The sequence below is a fragment of the Notamacropus eugenii genome, chromosome 5 (assembly GCF_028372415.1).
Source record: "Notamacropus eugenii isolate mMacEug1 chromosome 5, mMacEug1.pri_v2, whole genome shotgun sequence".
NCBI classification, from domain to species: domain Eukaryota; kingdom Metazoa; phylum Chordata; class Mammalia; order Diprotodontia; family Macropodidae; genus Notamacropus; species Notamacropus eugenii.
This window is the reverse complement of record NC_092876.1, coordinates 336,781,754-336,800,479: the sequence shown is the minus strand read 5'-3', so window position 1 is coordinate 336,800,479 and position 18,726 is coordinate 336,781,754. Positions and strand designations below refer to the sequence as shown.

The window sequence follows — 18,726 nt, the reverse complement described above, 5'->3', positions numbered from 1 at the left end:
CCACATGTTGTACAGGCCTGACCTAGAGGTCTAAAGGCAGCAAGTTTCCCACCCCTGCTTCATATCATTTCACTTTTTGAAATGATACTGTTTTTTTGTTTTTGTTTTTTTACAGATTCATTCCCATTATACTTGTTATTTTTCTATTTCCTCTTTCCTGCCTATTGATATATCACATAGATCATCAAGCTACTACTAATCAAAACTGCAAATTTCATTGCAGTGAAAAATATGAAAAATAAAGACTACTAAAATCACTCTTTCAAGTCACAACCACTAACTACACCATTATAAAGGAAAATTTTCAAGTACACCACCTAAACATGTAAGCTAAGAGATAAGAGAGTATGATTCTTCTTAAAGATAATAGGAAGTCAAAACAACAAAACCTACATTTTTATAATTAATCCACCAGTCTAAAAGGAATTTTCTGTTGCCCAGCAACCTTGGAAGTCTGTGATCTCCTTAGTGATTTCTCAACTCTAGGTTCAGAGCTTAAACCTTAAGGGACAAATAAGTTCGCTCCAGGAACGTCATCACTTTGGCTAAGCACTATTAGAAATTTCTTTGGGTAATTTTAATTACTATCCACTCCAGAATACCAGAAAAAGTTAACTTACTTGTCATTGAACAAAGACATCTATATCAGAGATAAAAAATTCATATAGAAACAAATCCCTACCTTGTTAAACACTTCCCAATTACATTTCAATCTGGTCCCAGCTTCACTGGGGAGCTTTGCAGCCCTTGAGTTTGCCATATCTGACCTATGTGACTATATGAGCAATAGGCTTTCTATGTGCAATGGTCAAAAATAGTGTGCTGACATACTGATACATCTGAAATAACTACAAAGTGTTACCTAGTCACATGCCCCAAATATACTAATGCTTCCTGTTTTATCTTTACAATTTTACATGCACACTGTAACTACTTTTTACCCTCTTTATGATTAAAAATGAAAGCGAACAAGTATTTATTAACCACTTATGTGCTGGGCACTATACTGAGCACTTTACAAATGCTATTTCATTTAAAAGCAGTAAAACTCTTTAGTAGGAGATTTTTTTCCTCACAAGTGTGATACAGAAGAAAAATACTGAGCTTGAGAGCCAAAAGCCTGAGACTGTGTCCCAGCTATGACAATTATCAGCTATATGACACCTCGGAAAGATAATCACTTTTCCTTTCCAGGCCACAATTTTCTCATTTAAAAAATGAGGAGGTTAGACTAGATGACCTTGAAGATCCTTTTTGGCACTAAATTCTGTGATTTGGGTATTATTCTCTTCCCCCAATAAATCTAAGGAATGAATTCCAGTCAATTTCTATATCCTCTAGAAAAGATGTTGTCATTTTCTCTGTTGTACACAAAAACTTTTATAAAAGACATGAGTATAATAACTGACAATTTCAATTAAATTTTTTTTGCCATCACATTCACTCCATTACCAAATGCATCCCCCCTCTGATCCCTACCAAAGTATCTAAGTCTTTTTTATAGAAAAAAATGAAAAGAGGGAAAAAAAGCAGTTGGACAATGTATCAACTGAGTCTGATAATGTCATGCTCTATACCCCATAGTTATGCCACATTTGTACTTTTTGAGTTTAATAATTATAATTAAAGTACTAAAATGTTTATTTCATTATTTACATTTATTATTTACATTATTAAATTTAATTTACTTTGTTAAAATAAAGTTTTGGGGTTTTTGTTCTTTCCATATTTGTTGTTGGTCCTACTTACCTCACTCTGCATCTGTTCCTAAATCTTCCCATGATTTGACAAATTCCTTATGTTCACAGTTTCTCATGGAACAACACCATATTTATGTCACAAGGTGTTTGACTATTTCCCTATCAGCTGGCATCTCTCCACCTTGTTTAGTGGTGCCAGGAATATTTTTGTGCAGGTGGGACCTTTCTATCTCTTGTTACCCTTAGAGCATACAACTAGTAGTGGGATCTACAAGTCAAAGGGAAAGGATATTTTAACAACTTGAAAAAAGTATAATTCCAATGCAAATTTCTATTAAATTTCAAAAGGATTTGAGAGTTTAGAATTTGTAAAAGAAATCAGTTTCTTTTCAAGACTTACCAGTCTGCTGTTGTAGTCCCCATCTGGCTACTCTCATCCTGAATTGACGGGCACCGGTATGTTTGAGTCTTCTATTTAATTTTGGAAAATTCTGTTTCCTTTCTTCCTTCTTATTCAATTTGATGATATCATCTGTGTGAGAAGCGGATAGAAATTATGTAAGTTTTAATTTATGCTTTAATTACTTAAAGATCAGTAACTGGATTTTAGGTAAAACTACTCTCTCCTTCCATTAGTCATCTGAGATGAGTAAGGTAAGAGAAAAGGAGGCAAAACTCAAAATTATTCTATTCCATTCCTTTCTTACAGTTCAGAAAAAAAGTTTTGGTAGGCAAAGTATACTGAAATCAATGGCTGAAAGGTTTACTCAAAATCTGTAAATTACTATTATACATGGTGTATTCCTTTTCTTTTATCCACCTTATACTAGAGCTAGGGACTAAGACAGTTATCTTGAAAATATTATCTTCATTTGCTCTATCTTATCACTGTACCAGCCCACCTACGCAGCCAAGTGGTGCAAGGGGATGGAGCAAAGGGCCTGAAGTCAGAAAGACTCAAGTTCAAATATAGTCTCAGAAACTTAATAGATGTGTGACCCTGGGGCAAGTCTTTTAACCTCTCTCTGCATCACTGCCTCAACTGAAAAATGGGGATAAATAAAAGCTCCTACCTCCCAAGGTAGTAGTAGGAACAATGAGATATTTGCAAAATACTTAGCACAGTTCCTGGCATATAGTATAAGCTTAATAAATGCTTGTTTCCTTCCTTCCTTTCCACCTGGTTAAGATTAACACTTTTTAATAGAACCTTAAGCAGTTAACATGGTTTCTGTTTTGTGAAAATGGGTGCTTAAAAAAACTGAATAATGAAATCCCAGTTTGCAAAATTCAAGTGAAGTATATAGTCCTTAATGCCAAACAATCCCAAAAGCTAGAAATAACTATTCTACAATTTTTATCATCCATATTATCTTGCAAATTTAAGCTCAACAGTGACCTCAAATTCTTTTAACTGTTTAGACTTAAGAAGTCAACAGACTACACTTGAAGATTAAAATATTCAATTTAAAGTGTAAGAAACACACAAACAAATGTAGGGAAACAAGTGTTTCCCTGAAAACAGTTTTATGGATTCAAAGCTCAGACTTCCAGAAATTCTTGAGAAATGACATGTAAATGTTCAAAATCTATTTCTATAACAATCTTAAGCCTGACTCCTGAAAAGCCATTTCTAACTGCTGTAGTAGTAGCATAATGCCATAATTCTTCCATTTGATGGAGAAAAAATACTTCACAAACGAACTATACCCCCTCTTTCCTCTTCATTTACAGTTGTGGAAGAGTGTTACCAATAACTATAAATTAGTAAGATTCATTAAACTTCCGCCAATGTTAAATTTCTAGCTTTAATGCGACAAAACCACAAAACCAAAAAAATTTAAAATATTTTCTACAAAAAAAAAAGTTTTACAATGTGAAAACTGGATTATTATATTCTTTATAAACTGAAACATACTCTATGACTGCCTGTTTCCTATGACTTCTCTGGCTCAAGAGTTGAAAGGGATTTTTGAAGGCTATCTTGGCCAAAACATACGTAATGAAGAATTCTATCTATAATATCCAACCTCTACCTAAAGAGCTCCACTACCTTTGGAGACAGCTCATTCCAACTTTGGAATAGCTCTAATTGTTAAGATATTTCCCTTTAAATCAGATATAAAGGTTCCTCCCTTGTGCAACTTTTACCTAGTGCTCCTAGTTGTGCTCTCCAAGGCCCAAAAGAACAAGTATAATTCCTCCTCTTTGCATGAAGCAGTCTACGTTCTTCCAAGCCTTTTCTTCCCTAAGCTAAACATCTGCAGCTCTTGCACAAGATCCTATTAAATCATGGGAATCTCAAACCTCTTTACAATACTGGTTACCTCCTAGATTCTCTCCAGCTTTTCTATTTCCTTCCTAACATATGGTACCCTAAAATGGAGGGGAAAATGTTACGTGTGAGTTTACTAGGAGAGAATACAGGACCCTTCCCTCCTGGTCTTTGACACCAGCTTTTTCTCTCAATTCAACCTAAGATCACCTCAGTCTTTCCTGATCACGACTTTTACACTGCTGATTTAAATGGAACTTCCAATAAAATCCCCATATTTTTCAGATAAATTGCTATTCTCTCCTATATTGTACTTGTATGGTACTTGTAACCCAAGTGTAAAACTTTACATTTATCCCAATTATTATTAGATTGGAGAGTCCTCTTAGCTTTGCCTTATCGGTGAATTCAATTCTGTTGTTGTTGCTTAGTTATGGAAAATACTGTCCATAGGGTTTTCTAGGCAAAGACACTGGAGTGCTTTGCTATTTCCTTTTTGAGTGGATTAAGGCCAATAGAGGTTAAGTGACTTGCCCAGGGTCCCACAGCTAGTTAAGTGTTGGAGGTTGGATATGAACTCAGTTCTTCCAGACTCCAGGGCCAGTTCTCTATCCACGGAGCACCAAGCTGCCTCCGTGAATATGACTAGCAAATTGCTATTATATTAAATATTATATTGCATAACAATATTATGTTTGTATATAAATACAATATGTTTATCATACAAATATATTTAAATATTACAAACATTTCTATAAATATAATATTACAAATATTATATTTTCCTTTTTCTCAAGGTACCAGTATTTTTGGAAGGATTCCATAAAAGAAACTCACAAAAACATAAGGAGGTAGATGGTTTTGTATTTTCTCAGTTAATACAATCTCAAAAAAGTACAGAAAAGGATAACATTTTTTAATTATTATAAGGTCAAGAACAGATCCCTGAAGCATTCTACAGAACACATTCCAAGTAGACTAGGAACCATTAAAGACTACCTTTTGGCTCTTATCATAAAATTATCTAGTGTATATTTTACTACATTGTCTCCAGAATATAATGAAAGCTATTGTCAATCACTTTACTAAAATCTAGGCATACTACTCAGTCAAAAAAGAAATTGAGTCAGAGGACAACTTTAACCCCTAGTTTCTGTCATGTACTCACTTTGGGTAGTCCAGTCACTAAAATGGAAACTTGGTTTCTTTCCTCAGATGTAAAAGGTGGATAATAATACTTGAACTGCCTGCTCTCAGAATTATTATCAAGAAAGCAAACCATAAAGAGTTGAATAAATGTGAGTTATAAGATTACCAAATAATTCCACCAAGAGTAAACTTTCAATTTAATCAGAGACTATCCTAAGTTTCTCATCTGGGTAGGTTTTGATGCCTAGATGACTGCATCAAAGGATGTTTTAGGAGATTATTGCTGTAGTTAGGGTGAGCCTAGATAGCCTCATATCTTGTCTAACTCAGATTATAGGATTCTAATTCATAAGAAGTATAGTTAGAAGACTACCACTACTGAAGCACCATGGTTTCCCTTCACAAGATACTATTTATTCTCTGTTAGTAAGTAGTCTGAATTTAGACTTCAGAGACGCTGTCTGATCAAATGACCAAAACCCTTATAAAGAGAGTAACTTTTACTAATCAAATTGCTTTTGAGTTGCAGCACTACCATTTCACAGCACAAAGATAAAAAATTTAATAAAGTGCAGAACAAGATAGACACTTAAGATTTTGACCACTTTTTAAAATTAATCACCTGAGTCCCCAAACTACTATACAACAGAAAAAAGGATTTTTCCTTCCAAAACAGGTACATGAAGTAAAAAAAAAAAAAATTACTGATTCATTATAATAGAAAGAATCTGTATCTTCTACAGGTCTAAAATAGTAACACTTTTGTGCTTGGGTAAAAATAAATTTTTTACAAAGACTAACACTGTACAATAAACACTTTTTCATGACCTGATCCTACAACAAAAATGAGGGAGGGAGACTAAGCCACAGCTCAGCTGCACAGCTCTGGGCCGCACCAAAGAGCCATTACTTTTCAGCTTTTCTTCGGTGAATACCGTAGCCACTCACCAAAAAACCCCAAACCCCAAAATAACACGGAAACATCCCGGAAGTAAGGAATGATGGCAAAGACAGATATTGCCAATATTCACATTTGGTTCCCGACAGCCAGTGTTTAGAAGCTACAGCATAATTTATGAGATTTAAACAACGAGGGAAAATGTGACTCCTCCGTGAAGTTCACCATAATATTTAACTTGGAACAATTATTAAAAACTTGTCCTGAAAACCGTGGGTGAGGCTGGACGAATACAAGCAAAAAAAAATGTTGGTTTTGATTTCCATAAAACATTTCCATCCTAACAAAAGACCGCGGGATTATTCTGGGCCAAGCGACGGTCCCGAGGGGCGAGCATTACTTCCACAGGGCGCATCTCGGCAGCCCGCAGCGTGCCCCCCGCAGAGCTGGGAGGCGTTGCCAAGGACCCCCGCGGGCGTCCGGCGCTTTTCACGTGCTCTCGCCTCAGCCCTGGCACGCCCGGGGGCACGCTCCCTGCGCTGTGGGCCGTGGGGGCCGTGGGCCGTAGCAGGTCCTTCGTGACTGCTCGCTGACGGACGGCACAGTGAGGATACTGGGATGAAAACTTGGAGCTGCCAGTCTCTACAGGGTCGAACCAAGCCCTTTCTACGTGCCAAGCGCTGGCCGAACAAAAAAGAAGGCCCAGCCACGAAGGGACTCAGCCAAGCAGGCAGACAGCGTCCACACAGCCACAGGAGCACGGACTGTACAGGACAGATAGGGATCCAGCGAGGGTGGGGAGGAAGGCGAGGCTCGACGCTGAACTGCCCCGAAGTCGTACAAAATACTGGTTGCTCCCTGCCAGCAGGCTAAACTCTCAGTCATCACTCGGCTTGAGTTCATTTCCTTGGACCAAGCCACCACAACTTGTAAAAAACGGAATTAACTTTGACTAATCAAGCGACTGCGGAGCTGCAACAACTCCGTTTGCTCAACACACGATTAAAAACAAATACAAGTTGAAACTCATGGAAGAATGGAGATCCCGGCTCGTCTCTCCGTGCCCTCGGGAAGCGGGCACGGCTCGGCTCCGCCCCTCCCCCCAGCCCCGTCCAACCACCGGCCCGGGCCTCCCTAACGACTCCGGCCCCGCACTTCGGCAGACCTAAGTTTCGGGTACCCCGCCTCCGTCTGGGGCCCAACGCTTCTCAGCAGCCCAGATCCCGCCACCTCCGGCTCCGGCTCGGCAGTAACTCCGTTCCGACTTGGGGAGTCCAAGCGCCGGGCCGGGACCGAGGCAGGGGCGGCGGCCCCGCTCGGGCCCGCTCACTTCGGACACAAACCGCCCGGTGCCCCCACAAAACAAAGTGGCCCAGCAGACCAGGGGCGGGGGAGGCTTTCTGGGGCGCTGGGGGCGGTCCAGCCCGCGGCTCGCCCCGCCCTCCCCAGCCTCAGGCTCCGCGGCGTTTCCAGCGTCTTCTCCCCGCTCCTCGTACCTCTCCAGCCGGGGATCCCAAACCACACACACCGACCCGCACTCGGCATCATGCCCTGACCCTGTACGTCCCCCAGCCCTTCGACCCCGCGTCTGTTCCGACCCGCCGGCTCTAGACAATCCCGGGGCTTGGTTCGGCCCCGCAAGCCAACCGCCCCTTCCCCCATAAACTGGGGCACTTGGTTCCATCCACTCCCCGCCCGCCTCCCCCTCGGCCCCGCGATTTGGTCTGGCCCGACCCCTCACCCAGAGACATATCAATCTTATCGAGGTTTTCGTGGCTGCTGATCTTCAACGGCGGCGGAGTCGCCACTGCGGCCCCCATGCCGACGCCGAACCCGTTCATCGCTCGGAGGGGCTTCACAGGAACTTGCCACCGGGGAAGGCCTGCGTCTCGACCCGGCCACCTCCCACAGACTGACTGAAACAAGTAAAGCAGGAGAAGCGCGCAAGCGCGGTAGCGTCCTTCCCCTCCCACCCGGCGCAGGGGAGTGGTGGCGGGGAGGGGTGGAGATGTAGGCGGGGTCGTGATCGGGGAGGACCATCGAGAGGAGGCTGGGGCAAGAGAGGCTCCGTTTCCGGGCTTCTTTTGTGGCGCCCCCCGCAGGTCAGTAGGAAGCACGGCAGCGCGTCTGCAGCTGGTGGTATCCCAGGAGTCGTATCTGCTTGTGGGGGGTCGCCCCTCGGCTCCGGCGAGCTGAGGTCTGCCCCTTTCGGGAGGGGAGCTGCGTGCGCTACCCGACAGGATGTGGCTTCCGTCTCCCTCTGGTACCTCCAGCTGCAGCCGGACCTCCCCCGACTGTGGCACCTGCAGCCAGACTGCTGCCCCTCGGGTGCACTGCAGGGCAGCCGCTCCGGGTGCGAGGCCGGACCGCGGCGGGGTCCGGGCGTGAGCGAGCCCCGGTCCGAGCGTCCCCGAGAGAAGGACCTGCGGCCAGCGCGGCCCTCCGCTCGCCTCTGCCCCCGCAGGCTTGACCGTCCCCGAGGCCGGAGCTCACGCGCCCCCCCTCGTACCCCCGGACCAGCCTTCCGGCCGCGTCGTAGCCTGCCGCAGAACCCCGGTGACCCCTCGGGAGAGAGGTAAGGAGATGCCAGCGTCGGAGGTCCTGTCTTCCCTGATTACCCTTGGGATGTGGATTGCGAGGGCTTCCTTTGGATGGTGATCCTCAGTATCGATGAGGACGATCAATGGATGGAATTCCACAGCGCTTCACAAGAGCTTTACAATATTGCATCTTCAGTGTTTTTGAGACATTTAAATGTCTGATGGATTTTTGTATGCCCAAATTTTCCCCTCCCTTCGAAATGTGGTTGGTATGAACTGTTCCAGAGGACTAGTGATGACCTCCTGATAGAAAGGCAAAATTGACTCAGTGCTAAAGGAGACTTTTTGTTTTTTTAACGTGGACAGTGTAAAAATTTGTTTCGTTAGATTGTACACGTCTGTAACAGATTTTGTTTTTCTCGAGGGTGAGAGAGAGGACAGATTTTTGTTGTTTAAAAAACGTAAATTAAATTCAGCCATATGAAATTGTAGTTGGGGTAAAAACATTGAGAAAAGAAAACCCCACAATCTCGAGCATTTGCTTCTGAGGTAAGAGGGAGGAGGAGGGACACGGAATCTGTTCCTACAGAGATCTCTTCCATCTTCCTCCCTCCCATTGTCTGCATCTACAATAGGCTGGTTCTGCAGTAGCAGGCAGATCTACCTATAAACTACATAGATATCTGAAAATCCCAAAGCATCCATGAAGATAGCTGGATTCAGTGGCATCAGAATGTCACCAGGGTGTACGTTATTTTCCTTATTCTCAAAAGTGTATTTTCTACCATGGGGGATTTTGTTTGAAAAATTGTAACATAAAGTTTCCTACAATGTCAGCTCCCTTTTGGCTAAGGAATAAATATGGGTAAAGTGGTGACTCTGGAATGCAGTTATAGCCCATCTCATATTATGGTTGTAGTACAGAAGAATTTGATACTGGTGGGGAAGTCTAAATATTGAAAGTATCAGCAATATTATTCCGTACGTCCAGGATCACTGGAGTTAAGGTGGGGGTACACTGGTTTGTAGCTAATGAAAGATAGGTAGCTAAGACAGTCTGGCTTGCCTATTGAGGTTGAATGGTTTATACTCTGTTAGGGTCATCTTGGCTTCAAGAGTCTGGTCCTCAGCTCCAGAAACTGGCTTGTATTAGCCCATGAAGTGGTGCTCAAGCTCTGTGTTCTTGACTACGCTAACTCAGCTCTCAAGATAGCAATTCATAAAAATCAGAATGACACTTTATAAATTTACAAAGAAAACTACAATTACCAAGTGGACTAGATGCTAACTCATTTCATCAGGTCAGAGCATTCTGTTTTTCTCATTAGAAAAGCCAAAACAAAATAGTAGATTACTTTGTGAAAGTAATGTTATGTGGTTCTTTAAGGTTTGTACATCCAAAGATTTAGAGGAACTTAAGGATAATATGCTATTTGTTTAGTCTGTAAGAGCTTAATGTATCTTGCCTATGTAGTGATATGCCTGAGAAGTCAGAAGAATACCCTTGTTGGTCAAATAATCATTCTTGTCTTGGCGGTGCTAGACAAACATTGACAAATTCTTTGTAGATACTCATGCAGAACAAAGGCCCCCCGTCTGTTAGCTCACTTACTATCCTAGATTGTTACATATGATTATTGCATTTTAATCTTTCTCCAGGTTTCGTTGAGAGAACTTTTTTCTTTTGAATCAACATACATTTATTATTTAATAAGCACTTACTGTGTGCCAAGCACTATGCACTAGGGATACTAAAATCAGTGCAGTGAAGAATTCCCTGCCCCCAAGGAATTTATATTGTACCAGACGAGATAATTAGTAGGTGAGAATTAAGGAAAATAAGTTTTGAGGTAAAAAGGGAGAGAGCCACCGTGTATTATAAGAGGACAGAAAGGTGTCATGGGAGTGACAAGGCTTGATCTGGACCTTGAACAATAGATATGATATGTGTAGGCAGGGAGCAGTTTGGAACGCACTGGTTCTTCTGTTGTTTTTTTACTTATGGCACCAGAATCTTTGCTATGAAGGATTGTGACATTCAGCATTTCAGTTGGCAGTATCTTGGAAGACACATTTTGCAATTTCTTTTCCACAAGAGCTGCTATTTCTTATGAAGTTCTTTGCATGTTCAAGAGGTGTATTAAGGATATGTATACATAGAATAGGCAAGTTTTGTTAATTTGTGAATGTGTGCTTACCATCCAGAGTATGCTAAGTGAAGTAAAATTCATATAAAATAAAATTATTTATAAGTTTTTTTTAATCTGTGATAGCATGCCATCCCAAATTCCAAAGTATACTTTTTGTATACAAAAAGAGTGTTAAAAAAACACAAGGGGAGAAAAATATGAGGCACCTTTGTTGTTATTGTTCAAACATATCCAGCTCTTTGTGGTGCTATTTTGGGTTCTTGGCAAAGATACTGGGATGGTTTGCCATTCCTTTAGCTTATTTTAAGATGAGGAAACCAAGGCACACAGGGTTAAGTGATTTGCCCAGGGACACACAAGGCCAGATTTGAACTCAGGATGATATGTCCTCCTGACTTCAGGCCCAGTACTCTATCATACACTGAGCCACCTAGCTGCCCATGGCATCTTTAAAGAACAGTAAAACATAAGACTTTGAGAGCTAATGGTAGAAAGGTAGATTAAAACTAGATCATGGAAGGGGACTTTGATTGCAGTAGCATACATTATCTTCAGAATACTTAGCTAATTGAAGTGATTAGGATGGTTCAAATTGGGGTTGATACTGGAGACAGGGAAGCCATCTAGGAGATGTTAGATGATAGTGTTCAAAATGGAAAGAGACAGACATGAGAGACATTAGAAAGGAAGTATCAACAGGACTTGGGTGACTGAGGGGCAGTGAAGGAGATCTCCTCTGAGCTTCCTCTGAAATCTATAAGCAGATGTTTATAACCCTGACACGCCAGAAAGAACAGGCTGACTTCCTCTATCTCAGCAATCAAGCGGGGAGCACGATTATCACAAGTAGCTGTGAGCAGACAGGCAGTAACTAGGATAGCTGAGTTTAAAAAATGTGGATGGATGGCATCCACATTAAACCAAATACAGAGGAAATGTGAATACAGCAAAGCAAATTCCTTTTCTCTTTTGAACTAGCGCCTCCATTAGCTCCAGTTTAGAAGGTATACTAATGCAAAAATCAACTTCAGTTGCAACACACATTTCTAAAACACATTTTCAAAACAGAAGGAATGGGAAATAGCACTTTATTTTTAAAATAACTTTTTAAAAAGAATTAACAGACAAGAGGATTTCTTTTTAATCCAAGGAGGACAGGACAATGGTTTATTTGGGTAATTGTGGCTATATTAATCTATAGATTTGCAGAAAGGATGTCTTGGGTTATATTGCTTTAGGACTGATTCAGTTTACTTTCAGTACTATTTCTGTTAGTAGATTGAAGATTTGTATTCCCAAGGTTAATTCTAGATCCTTCTCTCTCCAAATAACCTACTTCCTCCCTTCACTTTCTTCCATGTTATGGTAGACCAGATTTGAGTGTATATAGGCAATTATATACAGCTAATTCTTTATGGGAGATAACTTCCACAGGTGGATACTTTACTGTGTTATAATGATTTCTCAGAAATACCTTCTGTTTCCAAAGGTGACATTTACTAACTCTATCTCCCAGTTTTGGCTGTACTCCTTTGGTTGAGGGGTGGGGTTGCAATCCCCTGTACATTGCCTATATACACCAAAGCAATAATGCCTTTCTGATCCCCAGAAGTTCTCTACTTGACTTTGAAGCTTATAGGACCATGTAACTATTTGCTAGCACTGGTGGGAATCCACAGTAACACAACAGAGGGTATTCAATAAATATAGATTGTTGTGCAACTTAATTTCTCCTATCATGATGCTGTGAATTGTGAGTCACCACAATTATTAACTAATTGAAATTGCAGGTAACCCAAAGAACCGTAGAGGAAAATGATGTAAAAATAATTATAGTAGTAGTAACTGGCATTTAAAGAGACCATTAAAGTTTGCAGTAGCTCTTTGTATATTATTTCGTTTAATTTCTCAAACTCCAGGTCATTTTTCTTGTAACAAAAAATTCAGTAACATGATCCTGAGCTCTGAAGTTCCACAATCTGATTCTGTTCTCCTGTCCATCTTTCCATCTTATAATTCTTAAACCAATTCTTTGGCTTTATTTCCACCTCTACAACTGCTTACTCCTTTCTATTCCCCCAATCCATAGATGCAGCTCTGGCCTCTGCAAGGCTCCCTTAGTGGTATCATCGGCTCCCATATGTCCACTTACCATGTCTGTGCAGATATTTCCATATCTATGTATCCAGCCCTGTGCTCCCACCTGAGCTCCTATCTCCATCCCCATCAACCTTTTGAACATCTCAGATAGGGTATCTCATAGGTTTCTCAAACTCAATGTATCAAAAACAGAACTTGTTATCTTTTCCCCAAACCCTCTCCTCTTCCCAATTTTTTTTATTCTTCCAATCACCCAAGCTCATACCCTTCCTTTATTCATTTTTACTTTCTGAAATTGAGTTAAATCTCTATTTCATGTTTTATTTGGGTATTTTATATTTTTGCCCATTTCCTTTGAATTCTTGGTTTTGCTAGTTTATGATTGTATAGAATAGATTTAAACCTTTTTCTTCTCTGTACACTTTGTTGATTTTTTTTTATTTGGTAATTTGATTTTCCCCTCTTTAAAAATCAAGTTAGTTAAAGGTTTATTGATTTAGCTCTCCTTCAACTTTCCCCTTCTGTATTTATTTACTTACATTTTATTTATTGCTTTGTTTGCAGTGAGGACTTCCATTACACATTTAGAAATATCAATTTACCATTACTTTGCACTAAGAAACAATAAATATGGCAGAAGCATAGAAGGATTTACTTGACCTGATAAAGAATGAACAGTCAAGAATATATGTTATGTGCAATGACCACAACAATGTAAATGGAAAGAAGAGCTACGATCAATCAGTAAACATTTATTAATCATCTTCTCAGTGCAAGGCACTCTGCTAAACAATTGAAAGTCAATGTTACAGAATTATAAAGAACAAGCATGGCCCTAAAGAAGAGGTATGAGAAGATACCTTCCCGAACTCCTTTGCAGAGGTGGGAGGTCCATAGCTGTGGAACACTGATTATATTTTCAGACTTTTTCAGTGTTTTGCTATTTTTTTCTCTTCTTTTACATTTTTTAATATTCTTTTTTCTATGGGGTGGTTTTGGGGAGGAGGAAGATGGAGAAATGCTGGAAGAACTTTGGTGATGTAAAAACAAATCAGTAAAAATGTATTTTTAAAAATATATGTATTAAGTTTAACAAGGTCAAAAATTATGTCTAATTTAATGACTTTAGGAAACTATAGAGAGTTGCCAGTTTATGTACTTTGACAGTTTAATGGGGAATATCTCTGTTCATATACATACCTATATGTACATTGCATGTATTCAGGTATGTATGTCAACTTCCTATGTATCTTGAATATCAGTCTTTTATCAGAGAAATTTGTTGCAAAGATTTTTTTCCCAATTAGCTTTTCCTTCCTAATTTTAATTCTAATTACATTACAATGGCTTTTTAATTTTATGTAATCAAAATTGATGTTTATCTCCTGTGTTTCCATCCCTTTTTTAGTCAAGAAGACTTCCTCTTTCCATAGCTATGAAAGATACCTCCTTCCACCCTCCTCTCATTTGTTTAAAGTATGACCTTTTGTGTTAGGTCATGTGTCCATTTACATTTATTGTGTATTGTATGATGTGTTGATATAAATTTAATTTCTTTCATACAACTTTCCAATTTTCCCAGCATATTTTGTTGAATAGAGACTCCTTACCTTGGTTAGTAGTTTCCGCCTACATTAAAGTCTATCCTACTGTTCCATTGTTTTTGAATCTTATATACCTAAGCTGTTTCATTGATGAAATTTTCTGAGTTTTTTTGGTTTTTTAACTTAGTATCAAAATGCCTTGATTACTGTTTTTAAATATAGTTTTGACACCTGGTACTAGTATGTCTACCTAGTTCCCTTTTTTCATACTTTCCCTTGAGAATGTTGAACTTTGCTTCTTCCAAGTGAGTTTTGTTTTTCTTTGGTCTAGTGCTATCGGTAACCCCTTGGTGATTTGATTGGTATAGCACTAAATCTTTAATTATTTTAGGTAGCATCATCATTTTTAAAATATTAGCAATAGATATATCTTCAGTTACTTAAGTTTTCCTTTATTTCTCTAAAATATTTTGTAATTGTTTTATATGATTCTTGTATGACTTAGTAATTGAATTTCCAGATAGTTTATATATGTTCCATACAGTTATTTTGAGTAGAATTTTTTTCTAGCTCTTCCTGATGGGTTTGGTCGGTAATATATCGAAAAGCTAATGATTTTGTGGGTTTATATCCAGTTATTTCCCTTAAGTTATTAGTTCTTTTGATTAATTTTAGTTGAATCTCTAGGATTCCCTAAGTAAATCATCATATCATCTACAAAAAATAATAATTTTGTTTCCTTACCTATGATTATTTTCTCAATTTCTTTTGTTGTCTTAATACTTATAAGCTAACATTTCTAGAGCTGTATTAAGTAGAGTGACAATATGTAAGTTTTTAGAGTTTTTCTATGACAGTTAATGCTTATTATTGGTTTTCCATAGAGATTGTTTAACACAGGAAGGAAAGACCTCTGCTCTTGTATTTTGTCTAAAAGTCTTTTCTGTATGTGTTGACATAATCGTGATTATTATTGTTAGTAATGTAATCTATTATGTTTCTAGTTGTCTTAATGTTAAACCAACCTGTGTTTTGGGTATAAATCTCCTATTATTCTCTCTATCTCTATTATAGTTAAGAATACTTCCCTTATCCATCCCTTGCCCAAACACTTCTTAACGGGTATTTTTTGGGTCCTGATGACTCAGAGTGAATGTAAATAGTAATTGTTGCCCTTTTGGCCCGCAAACCTTAAAGGTCTTCCTTTCCAGTTTGATTTTCTTTTTTATTAAAGGGGCTATACCTTGACTCACTTCTTAAAAATCATTGAATGAGTGTTGCCTCTCTCAAAGTGAGAACTTGAAAGACCTTAGCTTAAAAAGGTCAAGGTCTCCCTCTACATCCTGGGTCTTCTCCAGTTGTCTTAATCTATATCTGGCCACTGGAACCAGATGGCTCTGGAGGAGAAATTGAGACTGGTAACTTTGCCCAGTCCTCCCTCACTTAAATCAGATTCAATTGCAAGTCATGGCATCATCTTCCTGGTGTCGTGAAGCACTGTGCTACTATGTTTAGTTTTTTCTGGATCTTCTGTACTTAATCTGTTTCACTGAGGAAATAACATTTTTGTTTTTAGCCAGTACCAAATTGTTTAAATATTATTACTTTTAAGTATAGTTTGAGCTCTGATATTAGTATGTTCATTTAATTCCTACTTTTTTTGTATTTTTCCTTGAGAACCTCAGCCTTTTGCCTGAGGCCATAAGCCTTTGTGCAAATGCCTCAACTTGCTTCCGGATCTTAACTCTACCCAAATATCTATGCTCAAATCTATTCCCCTTAAACTGGCCTAGATCTCCAATATCTGTGGTCTCCCAATTGCCTCCGGCTGTTTCCCACCCTGGATCACGTTACGTCACGTCACATCACATCACAGTCCCACTCTCGGTTCTCACCTCTAGATCCTCCTTGGACTCTTCCTCCAGACCCTCCCTTCTCTCATCACCCCAGACTACTAGACCACCCCCAGATCCCTCCCACAGTCTCTCTGTATATAGGATCCTTGTTTCCCTAAAGGTTCTCAGATTCTATCTGGTCCTCTTGTCAATACAAGTATCACAAATGTCGAGGCTTCTTAAGCGTCAACCCAGTAATATAATAAACTTTGTTTTATTTTGGCTGAAAGAAGGCTTCGGTGGAATTCATTTGGGCAGGAACCAGAGTGTCGGTATTTTGGGATCCCAAGCACCCCAAACCTCAGCATGTGGTTCCCTGATCTCAACAAGTTGTATTATGATAGTGTGACTCAACCATAGATACTTCTCCCATTATTTAGATCTTTCTTTTTTCTGTAAAAAATGTTTTGTAATTGTGTTTATAGAATTCTTTTGTGTGTGTCTGTCGTTGGACTACCAGATATTTTATATATTGTTGTTCAGTCCCTTTGTGACTCCATTTGAGTTCTGCTGCAGTGGTTTGCCATTTGCTTTTTGAACTGAGGCAAACAGTTAAATGACTTGCCCAGGGTCACACAGCTAGTAAGTCCTGAGGCCACATATTTTATATATTCTGTAGTCATTTGTAATGGGATTTCTTTTTTTTTTGTCTCTGTTGGGGATTGTTGGTAATATGTAGAAAGGCTAATGATTTGTGTGGTTTTATTTTATTTTCAGTTGTTAAAAGGAAAATTCTTTGTTTAGTCTTTTGCCCTAATTAATGAGGTAAAACTCAGGAAAAAGAGAATTAAAAGTTTATTTAAAAAATATGTCAAGACAGCAACATGTTGATTGGCGGATCACTAGAGATCAGAAAGGGATTCAAGATGGAGTCAGTTTTTATTGATAACTTTCATAATGAGATAAAAACAGTTTGATAGGTTGGCAGTAGAAGAGAATGAGTCACTGCATTTCGGCGCCTTCCTAAATGCTGGTACATGCCAGGTAACAGGTAGGGGGATTACCAGCAGGTAGAGTGTGACCAGGTACTTCCTGAATAGCAAGTAATACAAAAGCTGCAGACTGGGTGACAGTCCTCCTACAGAAACTCCCTTAAACGCTGATTGACAAGCGGGACTGGGAACCATGGGGTCGCTGAGTGAGCATAACTTTCAAAACTCTTACTTTATTGAAGTTATTCATTTCTTCTATTCATTTTAATTTATTCTCTAATGATCATTAAGTAACTGTATCATCTGCAGAAAGCGATCATTTTATTTCCTCTTTGCCTATGCTTATTCCCTCAAATTCTTTTGTGGCTATCACTAGTACTCTCAGGATTATATCAAATCAGAGTTTTAGCAGTGCACATCTTTGCTGTGTTCTTTCTGGAAAGGCTTCTCCACTACAGGATATTTATTCTTAGTTTTAGATGCCAACATTACTATATTAAAGTGAGTGCTAGTCTTTCTAGTGTTTTTAACAAAAGTAGGTGTTGGACTTTTGTCAAACTATTTTCTATTCTCCAGTCATCTAATCATGCGATTTTTATTTTTTGTTTTTAATAATGTTTGATGTGTTTATAGTTTTCCTAATATTGAATCAGTCTTCCATTTCTGATATAAACCCAACTTGGTCAAAGTATATGATCTTCTTAATATTTCACTAAAGCCTCTTTTCTAATAATTTATTTAATATTTATGTCAAACTATTAGGAATATTGGCCTATAGTTTTTTTCTCTGCTTCATCTCTCCTTAATTTATCAAGGCCATATTTGTAACATTAAAGAAATTTGGTAAGATCTTGTCCTTAATTTTGCAAATGGCTTATTTAACGTTGCAACTCACAATTCTTGAATGCTTGATAGAATTTACTTGTAAATTCATCTAGTTATGGGAATGAATGCTTTTCTTTAGTTTATTTATGAATAATGGTTTAATTTCTTTTTCTGAGACTATTTAAACTCTCAATTCGTGTTCACATACACAAAGTATTTTATATTTGTGTAAGCATTCATTTAATTTTTTGTTAGCATATAATTAAGGAAAATAGTTTCTAATAATTTCCTTTACTTCCTCTTTATCTGTGATATCTTTTTCATTTTTGATATTGGTAATTCTGTTTACTTCTTTGAATTTTAGAATTTCTGTTTTGGTATTTAGATGATATGTTTTGATTTGTTGTTTTTTCTAGTTTGTTTTATTTGTATGTCCAGTTCATTGATGTGTTTTTCTTTTTTCTCTCTTTTGTTAATAAATGTGTTTGGAGATTTAAATTTTCCCCTTCAGATTGTTTTGGCTGCATCTCAAAACTTTTGTTATGGAAATTCATTGTTGTAATTTTCTACTGAATTTATTATTTTTATGATTTGTTCTTCTACCCACCAACTTTTTAGGATTAGGTTATTTAGTTTCCCTCTATGTTAAAATTCTTTATAGGCATTTTATTGACTACTATTTTGATTTTGGTGTGATCAGTAAATTCTTTATATAGCT

General features: G+C 38.7%; 2 protein-coding genes across 5 annotated transcripts in view; one reads left to right on the top strand and one right to left on the bottom strand.

The window, feature by feature from the left end:
• The window catches only part of FYTTD1 (forty-two-three domain containing 1), a 54,684-nt gene extending 46,656 nt beyond the window's left edge, over positions 1-8,028 (bottom strand). For 2 of the 4 annotated variants that reach the window (XM_072613719.1, XM_072613720.1), the window contains exons 1-2: positions 7,519-7,699; positions 2,101-2,232 (exon numbers count right to left, since the gene is read on the bottom strand). In XM_072613719.1, the coding sequence (XP_072469820.1) occupies positions 2,101-2,232; positions 7,519-7,684 (298 nt within the window). In that variant the 5' untranslated portion in view covers positions 7,685-7,699. Of the gene's footprint in view, positions 1-2,100; positions 2,233-7,518; positions 7,700-7,763 lie in introns of those variants that run through there. The other 2 variants (XM_072613721.1, XM_072613722.1) reach the window with 2 other exon arrangements.
• Positions 8,029-8,080: 52 nt separating this feature from the next.
• The window catches only part of RUBCN (rubicon autophagy regulator), a 74,250-nt gene continuing 63,604 nt past the window's right edge, over positions 8,081-18,726 (top strand). The window contains exon 1 of the mRNA XM_072613699.1: positions 8,081-8,597. The gene's annotated coding sequence lies outside the window, so the exon portion shown is untranslated. The remainder of the gene's footprint in view (positions 8,598-18,726) is intronic.